Here is a 23,226-nt window from a genome sequence, read left to right on the forward strand (position 1 = left end):
TCAGCCCAGTTGGAAGTCGCAATTAGCAACTACTCGCCCATTTCCCCTGCCCGCAAGATGTGCTTTTGTGGGGGCTGCCTGCCTGCTGGCACGCCCCTGTCTGTAGGTAGCTTCACGCTGTTCTTTTAGGAGGCCAGGGAGGAGGGCAAGCAGGTGCCCGGCCCCTCTCCCGGCAAGGTAGCATCCTCTGCAGGGTCTCCCCAGGCCTTAGGAAGGATGCTGGTTCTGGAATTGGTCCGCTGGTTCATTCATTCATTCATTCATTCACTTGTTCATCCACCGGCATGTGGACTGAGCACCTCTGCGTCATGCCTCATGCCAGGAGCCGGGACACATGTTCTCTGTCCTTCTGGAGCTTACACTCGGGAAAGGAGACAGATAGTAAAAAAGGAAAGAAAACTGTAGAATAGAGGAAGTGCTGACAGGCTACATGCTGGAAAGAGAGGGAGAAAGAGATGGGAGGTCGGGAATGGCATCAATTCAGCTAGAATGGTAGTGGATGTGGGCACTGAGCTGAAACGTATAGGGCAGCCATGGCAAAGGGGCAGCCATGGGTAAAGAAGAGAAGAATCCTCTGGACAGAACGCCTGCAATGGCCATGAGGGAGGGAGGCAGGAGGGGTTTTTCTAGATACTGAGGCGGTAAGAGAAACAGGACTTGGGGTTGAGCAGATGGAGGTGGGCCAAGGTGGAAGGCAGGAGCTGTGATGCCCGAGGTGCTGGCCGAGCTGAATGAGTCCAGAGAGTGAGTGGGCACAGTAAAGAGCCCGGAGTGGGGAGGCCTGGGACCCCCAGCTCCACCCTCCCCGGGAGCTCTGTGACCTGGGCTAGGAGGCCAAGGCTGGGCTTCTCATTCCCTTCGGTGTACTCTGACGCCAGTGGTATTAGATGAATTCCGGAGTCTAAAATAGCTACGAGAGCTTAAGCACTGGCTAAGTGCCTGGCACAGGGCTAGATGCTTTCAATAGATTTTTCTCGTGAATCCCCTGAACAATGCCACTCCAGCACACTCTTCCACAGACGATGAAACTGAGGCTCAGAGAGGTTAAGCTCGACTGGCATCTGCCCTTCCTCCCAACACTGCAGCCTCCAAGGAGAAGTGAAGATGTGGGAGGAGCCCTCCCCCACCAAACAATTACATCAACTCCCTTGAAGCCCCCCCTAGAGTTCACCCAAGATCTCCCATCCACCAGATTTATTTGAGATGGTCAACTATAACATGGAAGCCCCTTGGGACAGGATCCAGAAAGTCCATTTTTGGGTTGTCAGGGACCCAAACCCCATTATATGTCCAATTTGCTAGGTCTCAACTTACCCTCATTTATTGCCCTTCCCCCCCCCCCCCCCCCCCACCCCACCCCCCGCTTTCTCAAGCACTTTTTTTTTCTACTTAGAAACAAAACAAAGCAGACATGCTTCTTGCTAGAATCCACAAAGGGCTGGGGTTAGCATAGATCCACCAGCAGCCTAGACTGCTTTTGTGCAGATGACTCGATGTCATGCCACAAAACAAGACTGCCACCCTGGTCAAAGCCAGAACTAGACCACCGAGATTCACTTCTGTCTGCAGAACATTTTGGTGGGGGAGCAGTTCAGATTTTAGTGTGGGGTGAATGTTCCCAATAGTTAGCTAGTGTTATCGTCGATTGCATTCCATTTTTGCTTTGGGTTTGGGGAATTCCCTGCGTGGGAGAGGTGGCTGTTTGCACTGTGGGCTGGTGATGGTGGCGCAGACAGAGAGAGGTCTCAGGCTACCCTCAGAGGGTGACATCACCCAGTGATCAGATGCTGAATTCCTGGAGATTCCAATCAGTTGGTCTCTATATTTCAGAGTGGAGATAAAGCTGTGGTAGTAATAGCTGATGTTTATTGAACACATATACTATGTAATAGGCACTGTGCTAAGTGGTTTCCTTTCTCATAAGATCCTCACATTTACCCTACGCAGTAGATACAATTATCCCCATTGTTCAGATGAGGGGAATTGAAGAAGGTGTGCAAAGTCACACAGCTACTAAGACTCCACCATAGAGTCTCCTGTGTTATCATCAGAATGCTATTCCTATAAGTGAAGCCAGTTAGTGACTCTTCTAGGAGACTAATGGCTATCATTCCCAAAGGAAAGAGTCATCATTTTTCACATCCGACCAGAAAAAAATTTGTAAATAATTTAACCACCAGCAATAACACTGAAGGAACAGACATTCAAAATTTCCTACTTCCTTTGAGGCTTTCCAGATAATCTTTAGTTTCATGTTAATTATTCATTCAACACATGTTTATTGATTGTCTATTTTGTACTAGGCCCTGCGGGCTCAGCAATGGATGAGGGAGATCTATTCTCCACAAGTAGTTTACAAACATGGAAATTATTCAAAGAAGGAGCCAATGCAATGGGATCATAACCAAAAGGGACCCAACCTCATGTGGGAAGCCATGAAGAAATTGGCTGACATTTGAGCCATAATAAAAATGTCACCTGGAAAAGAAGAGAGCAAAGAGGTTTTCAAAGGCACAGAGACTTAGAGAAGAAAGCGAAGGGCAAGGACATTCTGAGGACTGGAAGTTCCTTGTTATTTGGGGAAAGGTCAGATCAAAGGAAAAAATGATAGGGGTGGGGTTACAGAGCTAGTCAGGAGACTGGTCATGAAGGAGCTTGCCCATGGTGATGGAATTTAAGGGTTTACACAGAGCTATTATCAAAATTGATTGAGCTAGAGAAACTAAGAGGACACAGAGAGACAGGCTACTTGGTATAAGTCGGTGTTGGGTCTGTGATCTTCTCTGATTTTGAAATCTTGAGCCACTGTTAGAAGGCAAAGCTTATTTTGTGTAATGTATTTTGTTCACATAGACCAACAAAGCACCAGACTATAAAGCACTGACCCTCCCAACTTCTTTTATCAGCCACTCCCCAACATTTCAGAATCTGACATCAACTTTGGGGTCTATGACAGATAATTTTGTCACCTAGTGGGACATCCTCCTCATTTCCAAGTCATGCCTTGAAAACACAGTTGACAATTAATATACCTGCTGTCCAAAGTAACTCTTGGGAAGCTTTGCAGAAGGAGAAAATAAGCATCCAAAGGTAACCATTTCCCATAGTATTCTTTGATAGACAGAAAGATGATTAACACTCAAAGTGAACATAAGACAAGCACAGTATTTTCTGCAGACTATGAGGTGCAAGCAGCCAGGTCACAGAAATGTCAGCTATGGAAGAAGTACCTCAGGAATTCGTATTTGGCTTCAAATATGAAATAATTGTTCTGAAGTTAAAAGTTAGAGATTTTTTTTAATCTGACCTCTCAGTCCATGCAGTAAGAAGCTCATCACCAGGAAGTCAGAGGGAGAGATGTGACTGTGAAGCCCAGACTAAGAGAAACGTGGGCAAGACGTGAGTCTCAGTTTCTTCATCTGTAGAGTAGGAATGCGGATGCCTACTTCAGAGGGCTGATGGGACAAAGAGAAATAAAGTGAGCTGTAGGCCTTGCATGGTACCTGACATGTTGTTCACATGGACCAACAAAGTGCCATGCCCCACAAATAGCCATTTTAACCTTACCTTCCACTTAAACCTGTAAGAAGGTTTAAATGACCCTAGTGATCTTAACCAACAATTTTCTCATCTGTTCAGTCCTTAGCATTGCAATCATTCCTCTTAGGCAACCCAAATTATTATCTACTAGAGGCCTGTTGCACAAAGAGATTCGTGCAATAGGCCTTCCTTCCCTTGGCTTCCAGCCCCGGTTTTTCTCTGGCCACCAGGACCCAGGCCTTCACTCCAGCTGGAGTGTGCTTTCTTTGCCTTTGCTTCAGGCTCTGGCCAGAGTCTGCTGTCTTCCTCTTCGCTGCAGACTCTGTAGTCTGCAGTCTTCGTCTTTGTTGCACCAGAGTGCCACTCCTGTAGATCTCTTCGGCCCCCACCCTCGCTCTCATAGCAGGCGTCCTGCCCCGCCTGGCCACTTCATGCCTGGAGCAGCTGGGTGGCCACCATCTTTATCCTTCTAATTTCCATATTCCCTCCCGATTGGCTGGTGAGTGTGGCAGAGTAATGGTCAATTTGCATGTTTCTCTTTTATTAGTGTAGATAACAGGACCAACTAAAATTCTCTTAGAAATTCTATTTCAGCACATTCTTACACTCAAGACTTTGATTCATCAAAGATATCTTCCATTAAGCATAGTGTATTTTTAGCACTTACTGCTTTATTTTAATTCTTCAAGAATTTTTCAGTCATACATGGTCTCTAGATTACCACTCTATTAATCCAAATATTTACTTAACCAGAATTCAATAACCCATTCTCCAAGCATATTTTGGATTGAATCTGATTTATCTCAATGTACTTGTTTGTTCAGTTCTGCCCTTATTAGAGTATAACCTTAAACATATTAACTCCTGACCTCAGTTTACTGACCTATACAATGGGAATAATAATAATGACCTATATTATATGGTCTTGTTAGAGTTAAATGAGGAAATGTTATATACCTGGAGTGGGGTAAGCATTCACTACCTGTTAGGTATGGCTTTTATTGTGGTTATTACTGTGGTTATGTCACCAAATACTAAGTATAAGAATGTGTTACTCAATCAGCCACCATGTTCTGAATGAGTCTTGTATGTACATTACTGAGCTGGAGTTGTAGATTTGGGAAGATACAAAAAAGAAAAGGCCCTATCTTTGTTACCTGAAAGTTACTGTCTAAAGTGCATGCACAGAAGTGACTTGAGATTCGTGTAGTCCAGTGTTTCCAGTGATGCTCTGGAGTGCTGTATGCTCACTTCTGACTGCTGTTGAGAGTCAATTCCCCACCTCTCCCCCATCCCCCAGTTACTGATGTCATCCCCCAGTTACTGATGTCACGTTGGTAGCTTGAAATGGACCATTTGCACCACTGAATAGGCAAACACGATCAGCCAGGGAGAAGTTTCTTCCCCTCTTCTTCTCCTTTCTTTTCCTTTTCCAGAACCTTTTTATTAGTGCATCACTGAGTGTTCTCCAAGCATAAGGCAGGTACTGCCTCACATCTGGGGAGATATCAGATGCCACAAAAACTCAGCATTAACAACTCCAATGACAGCAGTGTGAGAGGGTTAATCACTTTATAATTTTCTTTTCATTCTTATCCTTATATTAAAAAGAAAGTTTCCATTTGGTGCTGATCTGTCTCTTACACTTTTCTAATATATCAAATATTCATGTGTAAGGGAGGGAGAGAGAGAGAGAGAGAGAGAGAGAGAGAGAGAGAGAGAGAGAGAGAGAGAGAGAGAGAGAGAGAGAGAGAGCATAGGCTTTGGGCTCCACACCCTTAGCAGGCAGCCTTGTCTACCTAGAATGCAATAACTTTATTTTACTTATATTGTATTTATTTTTATTTATATTGTATTTATTTTACTTTCTTTTATTGAAAATGATATTGATTTTCATGGGTGGCAGTGATATAACATTTCCTTTTATAATTAAGTATTTTAAATTGAACCAATTTAAAGAATATTAAGAAAACTAGTAAATATAGTATAGCTGACATAAGGCAACAGCGAAAATCAGAAAGGTGGCAGGGATGCCGGAGATTTGGGCAGCTGTGATACATTCTAACCACCCCATTCTCCAGTTGTGTAAACTGAGGCCAGAGAAGGAAAATGGCTTGAACAGCTAGCTCAGGCACAGAAGCCAGACCTGTTACCTCTTCCATTTGTTTGTTTTCCCCACTCAATCTGAGCTGAGAGGGGGAAAGAAGTGAAAATACTCCACTGTAGATTACCTAGGCTGACAATGAAGGACAAGTAATCCCCGGTGGCAGGGATTAAACTATGTATACCCTCAAGTTCAGACTGAGGCAGCCAAGGGGGGCGGGACAGGGCATTGCGGTGACAGGTGATGGCTTGTGCAGAGACATTACTGCTCAGTAATGACGACACAGCCCGCCCTCGCCCAGCACCACAGCCTCGTGGAGCCAGGCACACAGTGAGCGCTGGCCCTTGGGCTCTAGAGGCTTCTTAGTGTTGAGAGACGTTCAAAAGGCAAAGCAAAACCTGAAAGTGCCTGAGTGGGCAGAGGCCCCTACTTATAATCAAATAAAAACAAGTCTTCCTGCCTGCTTAGAGATTTTACAAAATTAAAACTCCCCACCTGTACATCTGAGTTTCTTCTAAAATGAGTGTTTGCCACGTGGACAAGTAAAAAGGCAGAACAGTGTCATTAAGAGAGCAGACTGAAGCCCTCAGACCCGTGTTTCCAGGCAGCTCCGGGACCCACGAGCTGTGGGTCCTTTAGGAAGGCGCTGCACCTCTCTGAGCCTCAGTTTCCTCCTCTGTAAATGACGATCATCAGCACACCCTCCGGAGTGAGGGTGAATTGCTTACACATCGCTTAGCCTTGTGCCAAGCGAGCAGTGAGCATGCAGCCATTGTTAAGTCTTAGCAGCATCCACAGGGTGGGTTTGCAGGAGCCTGCGAGCCTTGCAGAAATCCTTTCTGGGGAGGATGGGTTGGGACAGAAACAAGGGAAACTGGAAGGAAAACGGCCTACTTCTATCAGGCATCTGTTCGGGAGCCCCGGGGGGGAAGAGAGATGAGAACATACACTTCCTGGACCCAGTCTCGGAACACAGTACCCTGAGCAACAGGAGACACGCACGCTTCTCCTCGTTAACGAGGCTGCGGCTCCTAATCGGCGCGTGGAACAGAATGCCTTTGTTTAATAGAGATCATTTCCCTGCCTCTGGCCCGGCTCCCCAGCAGCACCAGCAGCTCTTTGTTTGAAGGAAGGTGGGGACTTGGAGTGGAGTGGTGGGAAGGGCTGGAGGAGGTATCATTACCCTCATTACTATGATAATAGTTTAATCACAATCAATGTTTATGAACATGCACAGAAGCCACGCAATCAACCCAGCAGCCCTGCAATTCAGGGTTCTCGTATTCTCTCGCTGAAGGGTGCTTTCCAGGAGAGCTGGGCTCTCTCCCCCCTCCCGCTAGCCACTCCGAAGCTCTCATGGTCGCAGGGACCACTGCAGAATATCCATGATGGTTCCATCATAGTTATCCATGAGATCTTATTTGTGATCCTAAGTGAGTATCCTCATCGCTATAACCCTTTTTGGTTTTCAAAGTCCTTCCAAAGTCATCTTCAGACTCTGGTGGACTGTCTTGTGGAAAGGGCAGGGCAGTACAGGGGTAGCAGCATCCAGTAGCAGATCTTTTGAGGTCAGACCCACTTGGGTTCAAGTTCCAGCACTACCACCTTTTAAGCTGTGTTCCCTGGGGGGAAACTCCTTAACCTCTCTGAGCCACAGTTCCTTCATTTGCAAAATGAGATGGCAAGTTCTTATAAGAATTGAGTAAGATCGTGTAAATCAGGCCTTCAATCACTGGCAAATACATCCATATCCGTATATGTGCCTCAGTATCACTATTAAGTATTTCTATGTTATCTATGAGAAAGCCAAACAATTGCTTCCCTCAAAGCCACATAGACAACAGTTGAAAGTCCAGACTTGGCATCCAATACTGTCTTTCTGGTATCTGAAAAAAATAAAAAAATAAATAAAATAAAATTCAACACTCATCCCATTTAACACTGACAACTCAGGGAAACCTTCTTTTAAAAAAGCACTTTAAAAAGTGCTTATCTCTTATCTTTCAAATACGAATCCGATTTTGAAAGCCAGTACAGTGATCCTGTTTCTAAGCAATGGCCATCTGATGAGCTGCCCATAAAAAATGTTGGGCGTCACAGTTCCCACATCTGTGGAAACAGGGTTTCTAAGCCCTGGCCCTTCCGAGAAGGAAAGCCAGGGGAGCTGTGTGTCCATGAAGCAGGTCCAGGGTACTTCGTGGGCACAGCTTCCTGGATGGCAGAAATGCCGCTGGTCTCCCGCCAGCTTTGAGCACGGGTCAGCCACTGCAGTGACAGAGCTGGGAGAATTCACCGCGCTGCCTGTGACTGCAACTAGGCTTCAGGGACTGTGTTTTCTCCTGTCTCAGAGAGTGTGGGAGGGGCTCTCATTGTAACTGTCACTTGGCCCCAAGCAGGAGCCCCTGAGGTTTGCTCAACTGCTCACCCGCACGCACAGTCCCAGTACATCCACCCACCGGCACATTCTGTCTCCCCCAAGCAGTCGGTCCCTCAGTTGGCACTTGCAACACATTCTTCCTCCCGAGATGCATTTGAGCATCCAGATTATCTACAGAGGGAGGTGTCTGCGAGGCTTTGCTTGTGCCTTGGCAGAGGACATGTCTGATTTCAGCCCAGCAGAGAGCCTGGAGGCCTTCCTTCAGAATGCCCTTCCCCTGAGTGTTAAACACTCTATTCCATGTTTTGTTCTTTTCTCAATAAGCTTTTATGAAAGAAATATAGAGACAGATGTGGCTTAAAAAATGAAATAGTACAGAGGCACTTAGATAATAGTTTTTTTTAAAGGCGACATCCCTCTGTCCTACCACTCTCCACCCTTAATCCCTTGCCCTACGAGGGACCTTTGGAACTATGTTGTGTTTGTCTTTATTGCCCTAGCTACTGGCCTCATGTTGATGGATCTCATAGGCTGACCCTCACTGTCATAGAGCATTAGCACACTGCGCCATCTTCCCCTTCTCCTCTTCCTGTCACATTGGGCAGCATTATTCTTCTCTTTACAACGTTAAATAGCTCCCATCCACCTTTAGTCCTCATTTTACCCACAAGACGAAGCTACGGACACCCACACCCTTTCCTTCCCCTGCTTTCTCCTCCAGCTTCTCTCTGGGTCTAAAATGGGAACTGAATGACCATCTCTTCATTCTGATCACCACAAGTGGATTAGTGTGTATTGATGAACATCGCTTGCCTCTAGACCAGCACAGTTCAATAGGGCTTTCTGCAATGATGGAAATATTCTATAGGTGAACTGTTCAATACACTAGCCACTGCCACGTGTGGCTCAGTACCACTACAGAGTTCACTTTTTCATTGTATTTTGTTGAAATTCATAAATTTCCATAGCCACCTGTAGCTCTTGGATCATGCAGGGCCAGACCCAGTTTACTATGGAAACCTGATTACCTGGAGTAGCCTGACTTTCTGGCAGAAATGATAGCCATCACTGGCACCTGGAAAGTGCCTTACTGTGCCCTGAAACCTAGTCTAGGAGCTCAGTTAACAGCTCCACAACTTCATGAGGAGTCCTGTTCCTCCCACTGTGTAGATGAGGGAAGTGAGGCTCGGAGAAGTTAAGTAACGTGTCTAGTGAGTGGTAGAGCTAGAATTTGGTGCCATGCGATCCAGTGCCAGAGTCTGTGCTCTAAACAACTTGCCTCTACTGCCTCCAATCCCCATCAGAAACTCCCTTTTTTAGGATCATCCATTTCCAGTGGTGTGGTGATGTCTTTTTCCACGTTATTGGCCCACACGATGCTTACCATGCATTCAGATGTAAGCCCTGCCCTTCCCATTTCTGCCACAAAAGGAGAACATAAACTGGAGCCCAGGGCGGGGGGGGCGGAATATGGGCAAGCAGCAGAGGGGCAGGAGCCCAGCCATAGGAAGCTGTTCTTTGGCCTGGTAATGTCAACAAGAGTCATCTAGTGCCTCACACGCACTGAGGGTTTGCCATGTCCCTTTGTTATGCCCCTTTGCGTGTAGCCTCCTCATTAATTTTTACCACAGCTCAAAGAGGTACAGATGAGGAGGCAGCAACCAAGGGGAGCTGGGAAGATGAAACGAGGTGGCTCGTGAGAAACACCGAAAACAGCGCTGGCACCGAGCAAACACCAGCACATGCTGCCTATTGTACTCCTTTCATGTCTTTGCCAAGTCTACCCACTGGCCACGCTACACTGCCTGTACCTGGGTGAATGGTCTTTATTTGTCTCGAATGTTTTTCCCCTTCCCCCTGTTGCTACAGGTTTTCCCGAAGCCTCCTTTCCAGAGCTCTTGTTAATGCTAAAATAGTAGCCTTTTGCTTTCCTGCTAGAGCATGCATAACCCTTCCAAGGCGGGAAGTGCTTCCTAGTCCACATTCTAACCAGAACCTGCCTCGCACACCAGCCAACAGTCGCGGACATTTTTTATTTTGGCTCCAGAAGGAGTTCAGGAAAGCGATCAGCCAGGCACCTTATTACACCAGATAAAGTCTTGAGGCCAATGGATTGGGCAAGCAGCAGAGGTCAGTCAAGGAGTGAACTGGGATCAGAAATGTACATTTTGTGATTCTTCCCACACCTCGCGTCTCCCACTCGAATCATGTTCTATCCAGAAGTGAGAAAGGTTCTACTGGGAAGGACCAGACAATAAACATTTTGGCTTTAGAAGCTCCAAGGTCTCTGCCCCCGACACTCAACCTCTGCCCTGGTAGCATGAAAGCAACTATACACAAGAAGTAGGTGAAGAGGCATGGCTGTGTCACTGGAATGTCAATATCCTGTAATGTTCCCAGGTCAGGAAAGGGTATCCTTCTTTGAATTTCCTTTCAACCATTTAAAAATGTAGACACCATTTGTAGATTGCAGGCCATGCAAGCACAGGCAACAGGATGGCTTTGGCCCATGAACCATTATAGGACTCTCTTTCACGGCCCGCGTAGAAAGAGTTCCAGTTCAGGGTTCAGGTTCTGGAGAAGGGCCGCACACAAATGAAAAGAGACTTGAAGAAATTCAATTTGGCGATTTGGGGGGCCAGGCGGTAGTCCAACTCTAGTGGGAGAACTACTACTGCTCTGGCCCTGCCATCCCCTTTTATTGAGGCTTAGCCCTTAGGCAGGAAATAACAGCTGCTTCAAACTAACATAATCTCAACTAAAGGTTGAGCAATTAAGGTTGTTGACCAGCCTTCCTGGCTTCCTGTCAACATCTCTTTCTCAGTAAAACTGATTTGGTTTCCAGCAAACCATCGTTGGCTGACCTTGTTCTAGTCCTGTAGTCTGCAAACTGCCGCTTACAAGCCACATGCGGCTCTTTGGCCCCTTGAGTGTGGCTCTTCCACAAAATACCACGGCCTGGGCGAGTCTATTTTGAAGAAGTGGCATTAGAAGAAGTTTAAGTTTAAAAAATTTGGCTTTCAAAAGAAATTTCAATCGTTGTACTGTTGATATTTGGCTCTGTTGACTAATGAGTTGCCGACCACTGTGCTAGTCTGTTAAGGATAGATGAGAGCAGACTTGGCAGTCAACGCCCAGTGAACCACAAGTGAGTTAAACACCTTTAATAATATTAGCCGATGCTTCTTGAGCTTTTACTGTGTCCCAGGCATTATGTTGAGCACTTTACATGATGTCAACCCATTTGGCCTCACAAGCATCCTCTGAAGAAGATACTATATTATCCTCAGTTTGAAGATGAGATCGTAGAAGCTGTGGGAGGTTAAATAATGCTTCCCAAGGTCATTCAACTAGTAAGTGATGACACATAATGAAAACCAAGAAATGGCTGACCCAATGCCCCTGTACGCCCCACAAAGCAGGCTCCCTTCTCCCTGATCCCAGGCTCCCTTCTCCCCGACCCCAGGTGGCCAGTAGGTAATATCATTATTGTGCACATGAAAATCAGGTTGTTCATTAATGGTGTTTTTAAAATTTATTTCTTATTGACATTATTAAAAATGTCTCCCATTTCCTCTACTTTTACCTCCCTCCATTCAGCCCCTCCCCCAGCCTAGCCCCTCCCCACACTATTTCCTGTGTCCATGGGTTATGCATATATGCATTTATGTTTTTTTACTTAATCTCTTCCCGTCTCCTTTACCTTCCTCACCACTGAGATTTGTCATTCTGTTCCATGCATCCAAGCCCCTGAGCCTCTTTTGTTCATTGGGTTCCACATTTAAGTGAGATCATGTGATATTTATCTTTCTCTGACTGGCTTATTTTGCTTAAGCATAATACTCTCCAGGTCCATTCATGCTGCACAAAGGGACCTCTTCTTTTTTACAGCCACAAAGTATTCCATTGAGTAAATATACCACAGCTTTTTTATCCATTCATCTACCAATGGGCACTTAAGTCTGTTTCCAAATCTTAGTATTGTAAATTGTGCGCTATGAACATAGGGGTACATATATCCTTTCTGATTGGTATTTTGGGTTTTTTAGGATATATTTCTAGAAGTGGGATTGCTGGGTCAAATGGCAGTTCTAAGTTTAACTTTTTGAGGAAACTCCATACTGTTCTCCACAGTGGCTGCACCAGTCTGCATTCCCACCAGCAGTGCAGGAGGGTTCCTTTTTCTCCGCATCCTGGCCAGCATTTGTTTGTTGATTTGTTGATGATTGCCATTCTGACAGTGTGAGATGATACCTCATTGTCATTTTGATGAGCAGGTTTTCATGTCTCTTGGCCATCTGTATGTCCACTTTCAAAAAGTGTCTTTTTAGGTCTTTTACCCATTTTTTGATTGGATCGTTTATCTTCTTTTTGTTAAGCTGTATGAGTTCCCTATAAATTTTGGAGATTAAACCCTTATCTGATAAAACAGTGGCAAACATGTCCTCCCATGCAGTGGGCTCTCTTGTTTTGTGGATGGTTTCTTTTGTGTGCAGAAGCTTTTATTTTGATGTGGTTCCCTTTGTTTATTTTCTCCTTAATTTCCATTGTCCTAGGAGCTGTATCAGTAAAGATATTGCTACGACATATGTCTGATAGTTTGCTGCCTGTGGCTTCTTCTAAGATTTTTATGGTTTCCTGTGTTACATTTAAGTCCCTTATTCCATTTTTAGTTTATTTTTGTGTATGGCGTAAGTTGTTGGTCTAGTTTCATTTTTTGGCATGTATCTGTGCAATTTTTCCAACACTGTTTATTGAAAAGACTGTCTTGACTCCATTATATACTATTGCCTCCTTTGTCAAATATCAATTGAGCATATTGGCTCGGGTTGATTTCTGGGCTGGCTGCAGAAATTTTTAAAGCCAAGCGTTGTAGCCAATTTTGCTCGTCTCTTGAGATGGTGGTGTGGTCAGCGTTTCCAGGCAAAAGCGGAGAAATCAGCTCAGAGCCCTGGTGAAGTCAGACAGGCAGGGGTGGAGCGTAAATTGTTTCCTTGGCTAATTTTTTTTTTCCTAAGAGACCGAGGGGAGGAAGGAGAGCATGGGCAGTCACTAATGCAGTGCTATCTGTTCCGACTTTTCCCCTCCCATTTTTGAGTTTCACCCTCCAGATTTCTGTTTGCAAAAAGAGCCTAATCTAGTTGTTTGTTTGTTTGTTTGTTTGTTTGTTTGTGGGGTTTTTTTTTTTGTATGTGCATTGATTAATAGTATCAAACCCTGAGGCCCGCGTGGTCTGCACCTGGCTTGCTTTTTCCCCTAATGAAGCCAGGGAAGTAGCTTAAGCCCCCGCCGAGCTTCCTATCAAAGCTCCACAATGATTAACTCAGGTCCCCTTATTAGGAGCAGGCAGGAAAAATCCCTTAGTCATCAGCATTGTGAAAACCCCGGAATGGTGATTGCTCAATGAAAAGATTACCTTGGGCACCTGAAAAATAATGGAAGCGCTCCACGGAGAACCCATTAAGCCTGTCTACACAGGCTAAGTCAGGTGGAGGGCCGGGTAATTAACTGGGACATTCAGGCCAGAGAATCTGTGTTGGACCTTCTGCCCCAAATGAGTCAGTACAGATAATTATTCAAATCCTCAGACATGCTCCTGGAGAGGCCATTTTAGGTGGTGTCTACACACACACACACACACACACACACACACACACAGATCAAGACTGGTCCATAGAAGTGGTTTGATAGTGTATGTTTTTAACTGAGTAATAGCCATCCTAGGGATGGGAGGTCCAAAGCTGTCACTTCTTAGCTGGGTGACTTCAAGTCAAGTTGCTTCCTCGCTCTTCACCTCACTTTCTTCAACTGGAAAGAAGGAATGTTACTAGGACACCCTGTCCTCCAAAGGTTGTTGTGAGGATTAAATACAACAAACGCAATATTCCTGGCTCCTCACCCGGCAAGTCCTCAGCACTCAGGAAGGGTAACTTCCAGATCTTAACTGTTGGCTGGCCACCACTCCTGTGAGAGCTGGGGAGATCGTGCCTCCAGACAGTGTCTAAGAATGGGACCTGGGGCCGCAGAGCACAGCCTGCACCTGCAGCCACACCAGCAGGCTTCTCACTGTCGGCTTATCCCAGACCCTCACTCTCCGTCCCTACAGCCCCTTCTGAGCTGCATCTCCTTCTCTAAATCCCTTTCCCAGCACTGGCTGTCTCCAGCGCACAGGTGTGAGGGGGCTCCTGAATACTACTAGAGAAAGGGTAGTCATCGTCCCACCAGAGGGGATGGTGAGAAAGCAGGGAGTCTCAGAAAATGAAGTCATATTTCTTGCCTCTCCTTCGAGGGTACTGGGGTCCCTGCTTAGATAGGGTGCCAGACCCGGTGGCTGGGGCAAACCCCTCCCCTTCCCCTGACCCCCATGCCCAGGGCACATAGCTGGGTCCCAGAGAGCAGTAGGTAGGTGTCATTGAATCACAGAGCACGCTGGTCTAACGAACGCCCCAGTTCAGCCATCCTGAGGTAGGGGCAGAGGGCTTTGCTGTCTGCTCCGATGCCTTGGGGTGTTCACAGAATTGGCAGAGGGTGTGCCAGACCAGGAATCTGCTCAGACACCTGCTGGTAAGCTGGGGAGTTCCCAGCGTCCTTGTTTTATGGTAAGAAAGTGCCTGTGGTCTAGAGGTGGGGCCGAGGAGCTACACCAGTGAGCCAGCGTGTCCCCTAATCAGGACAGGGGCAGGTACTTTTTACGATGCACCCAGCACTGCTCTGCACGCTTGTCTGATCGCCTCATTCAACCCTCTCAGTGTCCCTTGAGTTACAGTATTGTGGCCCCATTTGCAAAGGAGGCACAAAGAAACGAAGAAGCTTGCACAAAGTTACAGGAAATGGCAAAGCCCGAGTTCCAACCAGCAATCCCGCCCCATCCTCTTAGTCACGCCACTAGAGGATTTCTTTTAACATTTTTTTTTTTAAAGAGAGAGAAAATTACACACACACTTTTGAGAATCATGGGTGAGGGAAAATACATGGTGACAAAATTCTATAAAGCGGGTAGTACGTTTTAAGACATTTATATTTTCATCAAATCATCGACATGTGATGGAAAATAGTTTTGTGTGGATTGTAAGGCCTGCTGTGGATCTGATCTGTGGGCATGGGTTTCTAACCTTGGAGATCATTTCAAAGGCTGGGGGGGGGGGGGGCAGGGCAGACTCTTCCTCTCTGTGTAGAGCGCAGCTGGTAAATACATATTTCTAGGGCTGCTTAAAAGAAATAACACATAAAGGTAGCACTGGGGACATTGAGCAGGAGTGGCTCCAGGGACCAGAGTTCTGACCTTGCTTTTGCCAGTGCCCGCCCTGCTGGGTCTCACCACATCTGCTGTGAAAACGAGCTGGTGGCAGCTGCCTGCCGCTCAAGAAGATGAGCATGAGAGAACAGGTCACAGCTATGGAGGGAGCCTCGCACGGAGGGCTGGGCTCACACCCAGAGCATCCCATGGCCTCGGCCAGAGCTACCCACAGAGCAGGCCTCCGCATCCAGGGATGGCCCGCACCCGGCTGGACTGAGATGGGTGTCCGCACCTTCTTCGGGGCCCCTGTCATTTCTCTCATCATCTGGATGCTGTGCACCAGAAGGACCGTGGACAACACTCAACCTGTATTGCAGCCCTTGTGTAACTCCAGGAAGATTATGGTTGTCTTTGCCTTTAGCCCTTTTCCTGCAAGATGCCTCTGCTTGTACTCCCTCACCCATACCCTTCCAGACTCCTCTGTACCCTTATCAACACCCTTCTTAAAGCTCAATGCCCAGAACCAGAAATGGCCTACCACATGTTTCTAACAATAATAGGACCACAATTTACTCTGAGCCAGTTTTTCCTGTTGTGATGGGACTGGAGGAAGATCGATAAGACCCTGTGCAAGTCAGCGGGTACCAGAGGGAAAAAGAAAAGACAAGTCTTGGGAACTGAAGGCACTGCCTGTAGCTGAGCGGATGGCTTTCATTTGTTGCCCAGAGCCTGCTCCGTCCTCCGAACTGCCTGGAAAGAAGCAGGATGTGACTGGTGTCATTCTCCAGATTGGAACGGCATGTCAGTGGTAAACGGAGAGTAGGCGTGTTTAAAGGTTGATCATTTCAGCTGCAGCAAAACTCCTACCAACTGCCAAGCACCAACTCCATGGAGCGAAGGAGGCCATTTCCCACTGAGCCATTCTTTTGCCAGCACCTGCTCTGACCACCGATGCTTGACTTCCCTGCCTGATTCTGCCATTGGTGCGGAGATCAGGAGTTCCGAAGGGAAAATTGGGGCTCAGGGGTCCTGGCTTCTCCACCTCCTGGCTGAGGTCGTTAGCAAATAAATTCTTAAGTTCTGTGGGTTTTTGTGTTCTCAGTCATAGATCTGACTCACAGGCCCCACTTTACAGGGTGGCTTAAAGAAGAAACTGCACAGCCTCCGCCAGTTGCTCAGTAGTTACAGTGTCAGCCTGCAGACTGAAGGGTCTCGGGTTTGATTCCCATCCAGAGCACGTATAACTTGGTTGCAGGCTCAATCTCTGGTCCAGGTCAGGGTGTGTGCAGGAGGCAACCAATCAATGTGTCTCTCTCACATTGATGTTTCTCCCTCTCTCTATCTCTCTCTGTCTCCTCACTCCTTTCCACTCTTTCTAAAAATAAATGGAAAAAATATCCTTGTGTGAGGATTAACAAAATAATTTTTTAAAAATAATCTGCATATAAAAATGCTTTGCAAAGTGGAAAACATCCTAAAAATGTTAGATGTTATTTTAAATGGGGAAGACTTGGGAGAAAGGAAAGCTACCTTTTTTCCCAAACTAAAATCTGGAACAGGAATGGAGAGGAATGATTTAGGGTTGTGAATCAAATAGAAGTATTATTTGTGAAAAATCGGGAACATGTTCCTCAAAGCTTTGAATGGCACAGAGCAGTTTGCTTCTCCCGCCAGCTTTGCAAGGGGGGGGGGGGGGGGGGGGGCAGCTTTATATAGAAACAGCAGTGTCCCTGTGCACAAATTTGTGTACATTGAAAGTTGATTAGAACATTTTAATATCACTGTTCTCCCTTTCTCTAAAATAGAAGTTTCAACCAAATTCATCATCGACAATGACAGATCAAAACACATGCCTGCGATTGGTGCCAGCAAGAGTTTTATATGTTAGGTGCATGTGTGAATCAACTTAGCCTTTTATAGATATAGAAAAAACTTGCTTAGTTAGACCTTCTTTCTGATTTAGCTAAACTTTTTCCAGCTCAGTGAAGCACCCCAGCTTCTCTTTCAGGTAATTGTCAGCAACACAACAGTAAATATCAACACAAAGCAGATTGTTTTTGTAGGTCACTCAGGGAGAACAAAGGGTAAAATATTTAACTGCAGCAGTGTTTGTCTATATTCTGTGCAGTGAGAAAACCTAAGGTCATTTTCAAGGTCCACTATTTTTTACTTCTCTTCAGTCAGGTCAAGTTTCTAAGCTTTCTAAATCTCTGTTGTCTTGCTAATGAAAAGACAATAGGATTCCACCAAGTTTCTTATATACCTACTCCAGGACATCTCTGAGGATCAAATGAGATGAGGCATGGAAAAATGCTTCACAGACATTTGGTTAAAGTGTAAAATGTTTGCACCTGGCTATAAAGTAAGTCCTGAAGAAACTTCAAGGAGGCTAGGTGCTAGGGAGAGGAAGCTGGGCATTGCTATGTGACATCACTACTTGGTACCCACAGCCACTATTTCCAGGCTGGGCTAGACTGTGATCCACATTTGATGCCATGGGGTCTCAGCTGCAATTTGGTGAGGTGTTGCTCTGGGATGGTGGTCTCACTTGGATAAGTCAAGTGTTGCTTTGTTGGTGCCAGGTCCACAGTGCCATTTCTCTGTAAATAGCCAGTGCATGTCATGGCAGCTCCTGCATTGAGTGTCTTCCCCTTGGTGGTCAGTGCACATCATAGTGACCAGTCGGACAGTCAGACACTTAGTATATTAGCCTTTTATATATATAGATGTCTGCTTTCAGTGGCTTCTCAATCTGGTGATTCCTCCGCTGTTCCTCAACCATCCTGAAGCCAGAACTGCTCACTAGCCTTCTCTCCTTCCTTCCTGCTACAAATTTTCCCCAAGTGCTCTTTCAAAGACAGGTTCTAAGTGAGTTGCTGGGAAGATAGGCATGAGCGAGATGTGCCAATCTATGAGAGACAGACATTGCACTGAAGTGCCTGGCCTCCGTGGCCATCAGGGCAGCGAAGGAAAAGTGTGGGGTCCGGGAGAAGCCGTTAGACAGAGGCCTGCAGATCGTCTTGGGTGCTGGTCGTGGCTCCGGAAGATGGGATGCTTTGCTCTCTCAATGATGAACCAATGTGCTCAGCCCTTTAACATTCACGAAGCACTTCTACTATTTTTTTTTTTCACCTGATCAGGCTCTCAGCCCTACAAAGTGTTAGCACCCTAATGTAGAAATCTAGAAACTAAGACTAAGGCATAGAAGTGATTATCCCAGGGCCAGCTGCTCCTGTCACTTACGGAACTTCTGACTCTAAACCCTAGGCTCCTTCCACCACACACATTGGCTCATGGGTTTCTCACCCCTGGGAGTTGACATTTTGCAACATAGCTCTGGGAAAAGGGCAGGAGTGAAACCCTCCCTGGGTACTTTGATGTGGGTGGAGGTGTGATTTCCGATATGGACAGCCCAGTGTCAAGGGGAAGCCTACCCTAGAGGGGAAAAGACACCCTAACTGCTGGGTGTGCATCACCACCTTTTTGGTCGCCCATAATACTGGAAACCCTCTCTGACCCCAAATATAGCCCCGTAGTCTTACCTGTGCCTAAGAGGAACATGTGTGACCAAATGTGAGTCAGAATGAGACACACAGAACCTCTGCGGGACTCCCAGAGATGTTATTGCTCAAACCCCACTGTTGATGGGCCCAGGTCTGTGGAGGGATTTCACATCTTAGCTACTATTTGTTGCACACTTACTATGTCCCAGGACTTTGTGACAGTGGAAGCAGGCTCTACTAGGATCTCCATTTTGCAATGATGTGACTAAGCCTCAGAGAGATGAAGTAACTTGCCCAAGGTCACACAGCTAGCAAGTTGAAAAGGCAGAATTTGAACCTGCTCTGACTCCGAACTCCGTGCTCTCCAACACTCTGCCAGACTATGTCTCCAAAAACTGAAAATAAATTTCATAGCCACTTCCTGCACTTCCTTCTGGGCTTTCTAGTATTTAAATCCTTGGGACAGTTTTGAAAGGCTCTAGTACCCCTTCTCACACCCACCCGCAGACACCCCCTTCCCTCTGGGCTAAGGATGCCCACCCACCACATCCCTCTTCTTGAGGAGAGTTCATTGAAACTGAGAACTGAAGGATTCAATTCAGACAAACCTGCAGCCAAATTACACAAAGCCAAAGACTGCCCCCGGCCTTAGGTGCTTTTCCAGACTGGGGAGCTCTCCACTCCCCAGAGGGGTTTAGCTAGTCATTTTTCTCCCTTTTAAAGGGAGGGCTGATAATGCAAAGCTCCCACCCCAGCTACAGAATCTCAGTCAGGAAGCTTCACTCTCTTTTTCTGTTCTTTTCTCTCTCTTCCCTCCACCCTCCCTCCTTCCCTCCCTCCCTCCCTTCCTTCCTTCCTTCCTTCCTTCCTTCCTTCCTTCCTTCCTTCCTTCCTTCCTTCCTTCCTTCCTTCCTTCCTTCCTTCCTTCCTTCCTTCCTTCCTTTCTTCTTTCCTCCTCTTTTTTCTCCTCCTCCTTCTCCTTCTCTCTCTGTCTCACACACCACACACACACACACACACACACACACACACACACACACACACACACTTTCTCTCTCAAGCAATAAATAGCTATGGCTTGGGGGGAAATAGCAAACAGATTTTATTTTTTCGTACCTTCCCATGTTTCCTGGCCAGCTCCAGGTGCCAGCGTATTGTTTTAACTCTGATGGGGATTCAGCATTGAGCTGTGAACAATTAAACGTAAACACCAGCCTCACTCCCGTCCTCTTCTTTTCTTCTTAGGTGAAGGCAGCTTCCAAGTATGTGGATGTCCCTGTGAGTATACGAAAATTGTCTTTGTGGGTTTGGTTGTGCGTGTTTTTTTTTCTTTGTTTGTTTGCAGGGTTTTATCTTGTTTTGCTTTGCTTCTATGAGAAGTTTGATGGTGCTGTTTTCGCGAGTTGCTGCTAAATTGTGTATTTTCCCGAACTGGATCACCAGAGGGGGGAGGCCAAGAACATTTCCTGGTAAAACCGTATCCGATGGGAAGAAGGTACGGTTTCTTTCCTCAGAGAGACGCATCCTATCTGAGGGTAAACCCAGCTTACTACCGTTTTTGTTTTCTTTAGTTCCTCTGACATATGTTGCTCAAACCCCACTATTGATGGGCCACTCACCTCCCACTGCATGCACCCCTTAGAAATAGAATCATAACCTAGAAACGTGCATAGGATGCCGTATTTAAAAAATGAAAATAAATAAGTTCTGAATTTGTTCATTTTGGGGTCAGTTCTGCAATTGTTTTCGGGAAACCTGACCACACTGTGTATGACTAGTGCAGACCTCATTAATGAGGAGAGCTCTCAAAGTTCACAGCCGAAGCACTTGGAGGTGCCCAGGATTTACATTTAAATTGAGGTTAAGTGCGCACATGGAGGCTAGCAGGCGGGATTACCTGTGGGGAACGGGACACGCTGGTAGGCGGGCTCTCCCTGCCGATTAGCAAAGCAAAATTGCGGAGACTTCAGTGTGTCCCAATGAAGGGAAAGGCAAGTGATTCTGCATCTCCGTGCCTAACAAAAGAGGTGGGAGTCTATTATAAAATATTAAATTTAGAGAGCTTATCTCAACAGCCACCAAGGGGCTCGTACTGAACGTTTCTCATTCTGAACGTGGTTAAGTGCCCTCCTTGTTCAAATACTTATTTGCTAAAATTTGTGTTTTTCTAAAGGGATTTATATTAACATTTAAATTCATTTCCCCAGGAAGTTGAGTGTGTAATGGTTTATTGGCTTATTCCTCACAGGGAGGCAGAAATGGAAAATTGGAGTGAATTTGGCATTAGCATGTATTTTGTTTGTTTAATGGAAGCATGTACAATCAATAATGATGCTTTGAATTTATATAATATTTCTCATCGAGGGACCTCAGACTCCTTCACATAGATAATCCTTACAGTGAGGGAGAGAAACGTTAAGCAATTTATTTTCCCAAGCCCCAAACTCTAAACTTTCGGTTCACAGGGAGCAAACTATCCACATTCTCTGGGCCTGTTTCTCCGTCCTTAAAACAGAGATAATAATACTCAAGACACGGGTTTCCTGTGCAGATGAAATGGCACACATGTGTGGAAGCCTGGGCACCACGCCTGGCCCTCATCAGACCTTTCAGCTGCAGGAGCAGGGCAGGTGGCGGGGTGGGCGTGCGAGGCCCACAATCCAGTGCAGGAGCCTGGGAGTGGGGGCAGGACTGGCAGGTGACATTAGCTCTGGCCTGCCATGGTCTTCAACAGTAATAGAAACTGGAATTCTAGGCTTATAACGCAAAGATCTGGTGGCTAAGGCTTGTTTTCTGTCGCCTCAAAGAAGAGGGAAGATCACGCCAGCGAGGGTAGAACAGGTGAGGAGTGGGCAAGGTCCAAGTACGCAGAGAAATGTGATCGGGCAATTGGTACGAACAACTCAAATTGGCATTTGGGGGAGGTCAGAAAAGTCCAGAATTGGTGGTGTCCTGTGGTTCAGGTTGATGGTAAAGTGGAGGGGGAAATGCACAGCAAAAGAGCCCTGCTCTGTAGTCATCCAGTGTCCAGAGATGGGTTTGTGCCACAGCGGAAGCCTCGCTGGGCTCTGGGGGAACAAAAGGAATTAGCCGAGTCTCTGCGCTCTAGGGAGGCTTTTGGGAAAGGAAGCGGCATATGGCACACTTACCGATGATGGTGACAACGGAAGCCACGCCTTTTAAAACCCACTCTGTGCGGGGCACCCTGCTAAGCACTTTACACTCAATCTCGACAGCAACCCCACTGTAATGGTGAGGAAACTGAGGCCGGGAGGCTCACTTCCGCAGGGTCCCAGCTGCTAAGTGGCGGAGCTGAGATCTCAGCCAGGGCTCTTCACACTGTGCCACCTGCCAGATGGTGGTAGTGAGTGGGCAGATGAACGTCTTTATCTGGTTAATTGAGTAATTGCTGTACTTTAGTATTGGGAAAACTAAAAATCATGACTTTACCAATTACTAAGGCTTAGGGAAAAAAAAAAAAAGATAAACTTTAAAATTAAGTTGACTAAAGTGTGCTTTATAGCAAATACCATTATAGTGATATTGTAAATTATCACTATATTTTTATGTATTGTAAATTATCATAATTTACAATATGATAAAATGAGTAACACTAATATCAGAATAATTATATAGCACTAATAGTATAAGTAATGTTTTCATAAATAAATAATTTTAGAGAAAATAATAGTGTACAGAAGACATATTCTACATGTACATTGTTTACATGTAGTAAATAATAGTAATCACTCACTTCTCAAAACCACACTGCGAGGGGTAATGTTTTCAGCCTGATCCACAGCTGAAGAGAGGAGGGAGGTTAGTTGCCTGCCCAGGGTCTCCCTGCCAGGAAGCAGGAGTGTGCGGTCAGGTGCTCGTCCTTTGACTAAGTGGAGGGAGCCTCCTGGCACTGGCCCCTAAGAAGGAGCCCAACTGTGTGCATTTCTTCCCAACTCTGTCCTCGGCGAGGGCACATGAGCAGCAACAGCTCGGCCACAGAAAGAGTATTTACACCATGGGCACTGACGAGCACTACAATCCAGGGTCTGTTGTTTGTGTTGTTGTGTGTTGCCGTTTTGGAGAGCCAGTGTACCAGCACACCAGTGGCCATCGCCTGTGGAATCAGCAGTCCCCAAACCAGAATGTGCAGCAGTCATACTTGGCAAGGATTTGGGTCTTACCTGGCTTTGTTTTTAAAGAGAGGTTTCTAGCCCCTTGTCTCCAGAGATGCTGACTCAGTAGTTCTGGGGTGGAACTGGGAGGTCTCTTTCTCAAGCTCCCCATGTGATTCTGAGAGGCAGTCCAAGCTTGGGAGTCGGTGGGCTCCATCGGGGATTCTCCACCTTGCCTACATATTGGAAACACCTGGGGAGCTTTTTACACCCGTTAGTGCCACGTTGCTTGCCAAATTAAAACAATCTTTGGTGTGGGGTCTCGACATCAGTGTTTTGAAAGCTCCCCAGGT

The 23,226-nt window shown here is 46.3% G+C and overlaps 1 protein-coding gene across 26 annotated transcripts in view; it reads left to right on the top strand.

Annotated features, from left to right (window-relative positions):
- Positions 1-23,226, top strand: part of CADPS (calcium dependent secretion activator) — a 410,937-nt gene that overhangs the window by 346,932 nt on the left and 40,779 nt on the right. For all 26 annotated transcript variants that reach the window (XM_036430660.2, XM_036430656.2, XM_036430652.1 and 23 more), the window contains one exon: positions 20,007-20,039. In XM_036430660.2, coding sequence (XP_036286553.1) covers positions 20,007-20,039 — 33 coding nt within the window. The remainder of the gene's footprint in view (positions 1-20,006; positions 20,040-23,226) is intronic.

This window comes from Pipistrellus kuhlii, unplaced genomic scaffold (genome assembly GCF_014108245.1).
Source record: "Pipistrellus kuhlii isolate mPipKuh1 unplaced genomic scaffold, mPipKuh1.p scaffold_m20_p_11, whole genome shotgun sequence".
NCBI classification, from domain to species: Eukaryota; Metazoa; Chordata; class Mammalia; order Chiroptera; family Vespertilionidae; genus Pipistrellus; species Pipistrellus kuhlii.